The following is an 8,947-nucleotide window of genomic DNA, read 5'->3' as shown; positions in this document are numbered from 1 at the left end:
TATATTATTAAATATTCAAGTTAAAAACATGTTTTGGTTTTTTATATATATTTCCAGCCAGGATTTAATGAACTTGCAATATTGTTGAAAACCAGAACATTCAGCTCTGATATATAAAAAGATTTCAGTTCTGTTGTGTCCTCTGCTTCTAAACTCATAAGCAAACAATTGTGATCAGTTCATGAGATTGACCAGAATAGCAAGTACCGATCGAGTCATGAAATGTGATTATCAGCTGATACAATCTCTGGCCAATCGATCCGAGCATCCCTAATATTCCCTAACACGCTAAGAATGAGAATAAGATATTATGCATGCTTATAGCAACTGTCATTAAGTGCCATTCGCTCAGTTATGATATTTTAAATGCAAAGATGACATTGTTTGTTATGACGACTTCACAAACAAATGTCAAGACAACTTGACATTAGCAAGACAACAAAACTTCTGTCATAAACTAGATCGTCATGAAGCCATTATAAATGTGTCAAGAACAGCGTCATTAAATTTTTTTTTTACCCCGACTACAGCGGTATAAGCTAAATTCGTCCTTACAAATGTCATTAAATATTAACGATGGTGTTAAAAAAATTTTGACAGAGTAATGATAAGTTATGAGACATTTTAGTGAGAAATACAGTTTGTTCCACTAAAACCTGATCAGAAAAATATTAATGACAAAATTACAATGCCTCAAGACAAGTTATATTGTCTAGGTAATGTCAAGTTGTCATGAAGACTGGCTGTGATGTATTTGTTTACGTCAAGTCGTCATAAGCAATGTCATCTTTACATTTAAAATGAGCAAATGACAGTTAAAAGTTGTCATAAGCATGCATAAAATCTCAATGTCATTCATGATGTGTCGTGCCATGATTATAAAGATTTCATTAAAGTTGTATGAACACCCCATGAAGTAAAGTGTTACCTATATTTAAAATATACTTTTTCTATAATAAAAAGGTTTATAACAATAATAAGGCATCAACAGCAATCAATAATACATAAAAAGAAATCCTTTTTTTTTACATTTACTTTTGATACAAATTATACCATTTAAACGACTCTCATTTAAAAACATTACCTTTGAAATCCCTCAGATAAAAGTTGCTGTCTGATGACATTAAAAATAAGGCAATCTAAATGTTTAACAGTTTGGCATTGCAATATTTGGTCCCACGTTATATTAAGTGTCCTTAACTACTATGTACTTACATCAAAAAATAAATACAATGTACTTACTGTGTTTATAATGTATTTGAGAACACTTGTGGTGCTTTTGAGTTGGGATAGAGGTTGGGTTATGGACAGGTTTGGTGGCATGGGTAGGTTTAAGGGTGGGTTAAGGTGTAAGGGATGGTCAACAGTGTATTTACAAATGTAATTACAAAAAGTTAATTACAGATGTAATTACATACATGTATTTAATCAAGCATAAGTACACAGTAAATACATGTATTTACACAATAAGTACATTGTAACAAACTATTAATTCCTGTGTAAGTACATATAAGTTATGTCCACAAATTGGGACCCAATATTTACATTTTGGTGGAACTAATTTATTCAAATATGCTATGTAGAGTTCAAACCTCTTACCCTGTTGTTCCAAGCATGAGGTCTATGGCTGAAGGGATTGCACAAAGGAGCCCTTTGGAGCCTTCTGGTGTAGCAGAGCCAATGCTCGCAAAAATCTCCAGCATCATCTGAGTGCCAGACTCAGACAGGGGCAGATACGCACCCACACTGCGAGGGTCATGCTTACTGGCACCTGTGATGACCTTAAGAGTCTGGGAGAGAGCAGTTAATATGTGTTAGGGCAGTTAGATGTCTCAATATTATGGTCTTCACTTTATATTAACCGTGTGCTTCAACAATATATATATATATAAAAAAAAAGATACATTTATAAGATATATCTGCCTTACATGTATTGCATATACTATTATCACGTAATGATAATTTAGCGATATATTGTTCAGTTCTAGTTTCAAAATATAAAATAAACAACTGTCACTCTTATTCTGAATACGTAGACCTAATGAACAGATCTGATGTCCATAAAAGGATAAGAATGGATGTCACAAGAACTCTTACTCACCGCCAGTGCTATCTGCTGCACCTGTATACAGGTGGGATACTCCTGCATGCAGCACAGAACGGCTTTAACACCGCCCTCAGTGGCGAAGGAGACCCTCCACTCGTATTTCAGCATAAGATTGCGGGTCAGCAGCAGCGCAGTGACCGCGTTCTGCTTGGGCTGGCTGCCAATCATCTCCACCAACATCTTTAAGACTTTGTCACTGAAAAAGAAAAAAAGAAAGTTATAAAACTTTAAAACTTTTTTTGTAGGTAAACTTATGCCTAGTTCAGACTGCGTGATTGTAGCCTCGATTTTGGCTCGCCGACAGGTTTTGAGAAATCGCAGACAAATGCCTGAAATCACAGGCAAATCGGTGCTCATGCATGTGAGTGACAATCACACAGTATAAACTATCAAAGACGCGATCTGAGAGAATCACCGATGAGTCGTCGATGTCTGCGAGATATTTGGCGTGCTAAATATCTAGAGCTTTCGGCAATCAAATCATGCCGTGTGAATTGAGTTTTGACTGAAAATAACATCAGCGATGGCAGACAGCCAATGAGAGGGCAGCATTCACTTGTGTGTGTGTGTGTGTATACCTGCTGCAGGCCAGCGGGAGGCTGGGGGAGAAGTTAAAAGCGCTCATTTTCGGAGCCACGAAATGGAGGAAAAACTAGTGGAGGTTTGACAGGACTCAGGAGCACACGTGTCTGATTGACGTTTCATACAGAAAGAAATTAGTTTATTATTAAATTAAGTTAAGGAGAAATGACTAATTCCCTTTACACCCAGGTGAGCAAATATGTACATTTTCTACCCCATTAAAGGCTTCTTTCTCATTATGTAGTTAAGAACAAAAGATATACAACGTGTTTTTGGCTGTGAGACGTAGTTTGGACGAAGTTGTCGGCGATTCTTCCTATAGTAAAGTCATGCAATGTAAAACCCTCTGTCGCCAGCCCAAATAGCCATGCTGTGTGAAAACATCTGTGAAACGACTACTTTGAAAATCATGCAGTCTGAACTCGGCATTAGAAAAACTGACAATTCCTAATGTAGCTTTTCTGCAATATATAATTTTCATAGGAAAATTTTACATGATAGAAAGAATTTATTATGGACCATTGTTATGGAGACGATTTTCTTTCAGGTCCTAAACCTTTCGAATCTTCAAAAAAAATGGCAAAGTCGAATGCAAAGTGGTGCAAAGAGTCTTTATTTACAGTGCTCAGTAAAAAAAAATCCCGCAAAAATAATACTCAGCAAAACAAAACAAAAAATATATATATTTACAAGACAAGTAGCACTTGGCTAACGTTTTCTTTCTACAAATAAAGAAATCCGATAAATCAATTTACTGCTCCGCACCACTCCACAACCTTACTTCTACACCCCACACCACACAGTGCTCACACTGCCCTTTTTATAGCAGGGGAGACTGGGATGGAATGGCTCATCCCTTCACAGCAGGTAAGAATCAAGTAAATATATCTATAAACAATTCTTTGATTAACGTTTTAATTATATGTATGCACTCCATTTGCATACTATAAAGATTTACACCATTACTAATTATTTTTATATTTTCTAGTTTTTATAAACCCCTTTTGTTTAATTGTCCCCAACAATCTTTCTCCCCCATAATTACAACAAATAGGCTCTCCGGCCGGCCGGCCCTTCTGCCCATGCGCAGTGCACGCTTGTGCATAAAATGAACGCAATAGGCTTTTTGGCCCCTTTGGCCTTCCATAGTCATCATGGAAGTCTCCCGAAACAAACACAAACACAATTGAACAACAGGTAAGTGAATATGCTTGATGTAAGTGTTGTGTATGCTTTGTGATAACGGATGTATAGCGGAATTATTAACTTGAAATGTGTGCGTGTTTGTCTGTATGTATACGTTCCGGCAGCAGCGCAACTACAGTGTGCACCCTGTGATCGGCTGATGGGGAGTATAGAGTACAGTGTTTTAATGGATGCGTGTGGAGGGAAAGTTTATATGTATTTCTGCCGCAGGCCAGTGACAACCTCCTTTGTCACAACCCTTTTCACAAGACTGTTATGATGATTTTGACAGTCATCAGTAGGCGTGTGACGAGATCATGAGCTGTGATGTTATGATGGCACGTGAGGGTAAATTTAGCAACTTGGGAGGCAAGATTGGATTTGAACCACACATCAAGTGCTTCACACACACCTGGCAACCCGGGCTGCCTTGTGTTGCGCACGTCACTCGGTTGCTTGAGCAGTTGTGATGTAACAGTTTTTTTTCACTGAAGTTCAAATGTTACCACGTCCACAAAAAAAGGCTGCCATTACTGCCACCACACAAATTAACCGGTACGTAACCATGAAATGGAATAGCATTTTAGATTTGCTTAAAGTATTTATTTGTCATAAACAAAAATAGAATTAAGACATCTAGAGTGTTCCTATTGCAGTCACATTATTTAAGTGCAGTATAGACATGCAAACGATGTAATCAGACTGCTACTGTCGTGTAGGTTTTTTAGATGCATATAGTGATTAGCCACACACACAGACAGACACACACAACACACACACACACACAGACAGACAGACAGACACACACAACACACACACACACAGACAGACAGACAGACAGACAGACAGACAGACAGACAGACAGACAGACAGACAGACAGACAGACAGACACACACACAGACAGACACACACACACATACACACACACACAGACACAGACACACAGACACAGACACAGACACACACACACAGACACACAGACACACACACACACACACACACACACACACACACACACACACACACACACACACACACACACACACACACACACACACACACACACACACACACACACACACACACACACACACACACACACACACACACAGTTCGACACTATTCTCTGCACCTACCGAGTCAGTAAAGGACCACAGACACACACATTTCCTTTAAGTGCGTATTTTTTCATTTAAAAGTTCAGATTTAAAGCTTTATGTGGATGTCTTATGTCTGTGAAGCAAGTATTCGCTGAGATTCCAGTGTGTTTGATGACAACATAAACTGTTATAAAAGCACACGTCTAGTCCAAGCTTCTCCCTAGAGAATCATCAGTCTATATCGATCATTGATTTGCTCCTGTACTAGTTAGGTAGGCTTTCATTTACCATATTGACCGATACACTTTACTCCATTCAAAACAGTGACATGTCTTGTGTATTCTATAGTCTAAAGTATTCTATAGACACTACACTTAACTGCAGTTCTAGATTTTTTTCTGATCTCACCGGATGGTTTGCGCAGAGTCTGATCTGAGGGTGCTTCTCTCCTGAGGTCCTTCCTCCTCCGTGATCTTGCTGATGACTTTCATGCCGGCAAGCTGCAGTCCAGAGTCTGAGCTACTCTTCTTCATCATGTCCACCACTTCCCCCATCTTCTCCAGAGAGCTCTTCTTACCCTGCACCTTTGGACTGTTGAACACTGCAGAGAACAGCAACACACAAAAACAAATGCTTAAAGAAGAAATGTGCATGCAGCTCGGAGAGTTTCACTGGCTTGGATTTATTAATAACACTCTAACCATGGGTAATATAAGCGCAATGTGGGAGGTTCATAAGAATTTATTTTATTAATAAAGTAAACAAAACGAATGGAATACAAATTACAGTATTTTATTTCTTAAGGTAACTTCAACTGTGTTTAATTATATAGTTATTTAGTGTACTTTTTAAGATATATTGTTTTCAGTTTACATGTATTTTATTTCAAACAACAAAAATTATTGTAATGAACATAACTAATAACCACAATTAAAAAATGAACAAAAATGTTATAATGAACAAAAATGTTCATTATAACACATACTACAGCAGTGGTTCTCAACTGGTTTGGCCATGGGACCCACATTTTTACATGGTCATCAGGCCGCGACCCAAATTTCTAGGAACTATAATATAATTTTAGGAATTATAATTCATTTGTATTTATTTGTTAACATACACAAGTAGTGACAGATAAATCATAATAAAATCACCAAGACTTGCAAATAAACAATATTTTACTGCTGTCATTTAACAAAATGTATCAAATTATAGAAATATTACAAAGTAAAAACGTCAAATACTGTAAACAGTGGTTAGGGTAAGGAAAAGTTGAGTTACCTTTAACTAAATTGAGCTGTTAATAAAACTTTAACGCTGATCCGGTTGAACAAAACAAACCAGCAATCTAAAGTAAAATGATTAAAATAATCATAACCATTTTTATAATAATCAACAGTTATTTGCTCTTCTGCTTTTGTGTGGGCTTTCTTGGCCTTGGCTATACGGTGAGCACAGTAAGATGAGCGGAGTGCCTGTACTTGTTTTGAACAAAGATGTTAGGTACTTTTGTGATACCCTCAGCTCTTGGAGTAGTCTTTGAAAATAGTCCACAGGTTTGTCCTTGCAACTAGGATGTTTGGTTTTTAAATGTCGTTTTAATTTAGAATGTTTCATGCTCTCTTGTGAGAGCACCTCACTACATATGACACACTTGAGGTTTTAAGCCTTTTTTGTAGTCAATATTTGTAAATCCACACTTTACATATTCCGGGTCGTACTTACGCTGAAATTTTGCATCTCAAACGGTACGGTTGTCGCAAGCGCATTTCAAAATAAAAGTCAGATATTAGCAAAATAAGTAAAAAAAATAAACTTTTGATCACACTCTCTGCGACCCACTGAAAATGTTCCCACCAGTTGAGAAACACTGTACTACAGAAACCATACAATTAGCCTACTTCTTTATCATGGTTGTAATGTGCTAAACCTGTGATTATCTTGATCAATTAGTGTACGGAAAATTAGGGTGCTGTCCCATCTGTGGTTCAGTTCATTTGGTCTGGACCAAGAGCAACAAATATACATTGTAGCATTTGTCTTCCTTTTCACACCAAACTGACTGCTTTGGTCCAAACCAGTTGAATAGAACCAAAATGCAGTCATGTGACAAAATCCAAACTACATTGGAAAACATCACTCATTGGCCAGATGTTATTGAACGCATTTTCAATTGGTCAGAATTAACTTGCGGGAAAATGCCAATGGAACTCCCGCAAGTAAACAAACCGGCAGACACAAAATGTCGCTTTTTACAAAGGAGCTACGACTGCGCTGGCTGATTGCATCCCTGCTCATAGTATACTCTATAGTTTGTATACATCACTTTAGAGCAGGGGTGTCAAACTCAATTCCTGGAGGGCCGAAGCCCTGCACAGTTTAGTTCCAACCCTGCTCCAACACACTTACCTGTAGGTTTCAAACAAGCCTGAAGGACTCAATTAGTTTGATCCGGTGTGTTTAATTAGGGTTGGAACTAAACTGTGCAGAGCTGCGGCCCTTTTGGAACTGAGTTTGATACCTGTGCTTTAGACAAACTATACATTTTGAAAATGAAGCGTGGCTGCAGCTGGAAAACGATGTTTTAATGCAAAGCAAACAGCAAAGGCGCATCACAAGTAGCTTAAGATGGTGGCGTGAAGGAACTTTGCTAAACTGTGACATGGTCATCTTCTGGAAATATTCCCAACAATTCTTCAGTTAATGTTTTTCCCTCTATCTCTCCGTTTAAAATTGTTGGTAAAGGGCTGTCAATAATTATTTTCCCTCCACATCCCATAATGCACAGATCAAACTAGTCCAAAAAGGCGCAGAACTTTTTGTAGCTGGGTCTGTTTTAGTTCGGATCATATTCTAAACACAAACTAACCACTCCAGGGTCTGTTTAAAAGCCTACCGAGACCATCTCCTCAAGGAGGTCCTGGTACGCTTTTTTGGTCCACTTTTGGTGCGTACTCATTTGCAATTTCTACATTCACAACGAACCACACCAAGAGGGAAAACGAACTCGTGCAATTCAACTGAACTAAATAAGAAAGGTGTGAAAACTATCTTAAACTGTTACAATTTGTATAGACGTTACTGTCTTTCTAACAGCAACAACACAAAAAGTCTTGCCTTTCATCTTCTCCTCAAGGTCATCAGGATACTTGCTGTCGTCTTCATTGGGAAGCTCGTTCTCCTTCTCATTCCCACAGCTGACGGGGTCTGCCACAATCTCTTTCTTGGCTTTCTTGGACACCGAGCCCATGGTGCAGGAAGAGGCTGAGGAAGAGGACGACGAGACTGTGGCTGAAGATAATGATGAAGACGATGAAGCTCCCTGTCCTCCAAATGAGCCGTCCATCAGCATTTCTTCATCCTCGAGGCCGGCACCACCGCAGCTCAGGTAATGCTTGATGAAGGTGTGGGAGCAGAGCAGGTCTCCTAGACAGGACGCCTGCAGATTCTGTTTCAGGTAGTGGAGGACTTTCTGCGCCACCTCGCCCGTGAGGGACAGTTGAATGAGAGTGGACTCGTCAAGCTCAACCATCTAACAAATACCAGGAGAGAAAAGAGGAGAACTAATGAAGCGACCCTTAAACAAGCTCATTTAAACGACATTTATTTTCTGTGCAAATGGTCCAACACTGAAATCCAAGCGTCAGTGGTCAATATAATGCACTTTACATGAAATACAACACACTTTACACTACTCTTTAAAAGTTTAAAATGTTAGCAAGATTTTTTTTAAACAAGTCTCTGACAATCACCAAGAGTGAATTTAAAGCAACAAAAGAGTAATGTAATATATATATATATATATATATATATATATATATATATATATATATATATATAAATAAATATTAGGGGTGTGCAATTAATCGAAAGTCTGATTTCGATTTTGGCTTGTAACGATTATGAAAAACCATTAATCGAAATAAACGATTATTCCATCACATACCGCCCCCTTTCCAGTTGTACACATGT

The 8,947-nt window shown here is 38.2% G+C and overlaps 1 protein-coding gene across 12 annotated transcripts in view; it reads right to left on the bottom strand.

Moving 5' to 3' along the window:
• wu:fc02b11 overlaps positions 1-8,947 on the bottom strand; it is a 643,013-nt gene that overhangs the window by 607,729 nt on the left and 26,337 nt on the right. For all 12 annotated transcript variants that reach the window (XR_015505550.1, XR_015505551.1, XR_015505554.1 and 9 more), the window contains exons 7-10: positions 8,093-8,507; positions 5,384-5,576; positions 2,102-2,303; positions 1,600-1,790 (exon numbers count right to left, since the gene is read on the bottom strand). Coding sequence is in view for 7 of the 12 variants with exons in the window: in XM_087278764.1 (XP_087134890.1) it covers positions 1,600-1,790; positions 2,102-2,303; positions 5,384-5,576; positions 8,093-8,507 (1,001 nt within the window). In the remaining 5 variants the exon portion in view is untranslated. The remainder of the gene's footprint in view (positions 1-1,599; positions 1,791-2,101; positions 2,304-5,383; positions 5,577-8,092; positions 8,508-8,947) is intronic.

The sequence above is a fragment of the Danio rerio genome, chromosome 13 (assembly GCF_052040795.2).
Source record: "Danio rerio strain M-AB ecotype USA chromosome 13, GRCz13ab, whole genome shotgun sequence".
NCBI lineage: Eukaryota > Metazoa > Chordata > Actinopteri > Cypriniformes > Danionidae > Danio > Danio rerio.
This window is presented reverse-complemented; position numbering and strand designations above follow the sequence as displayed.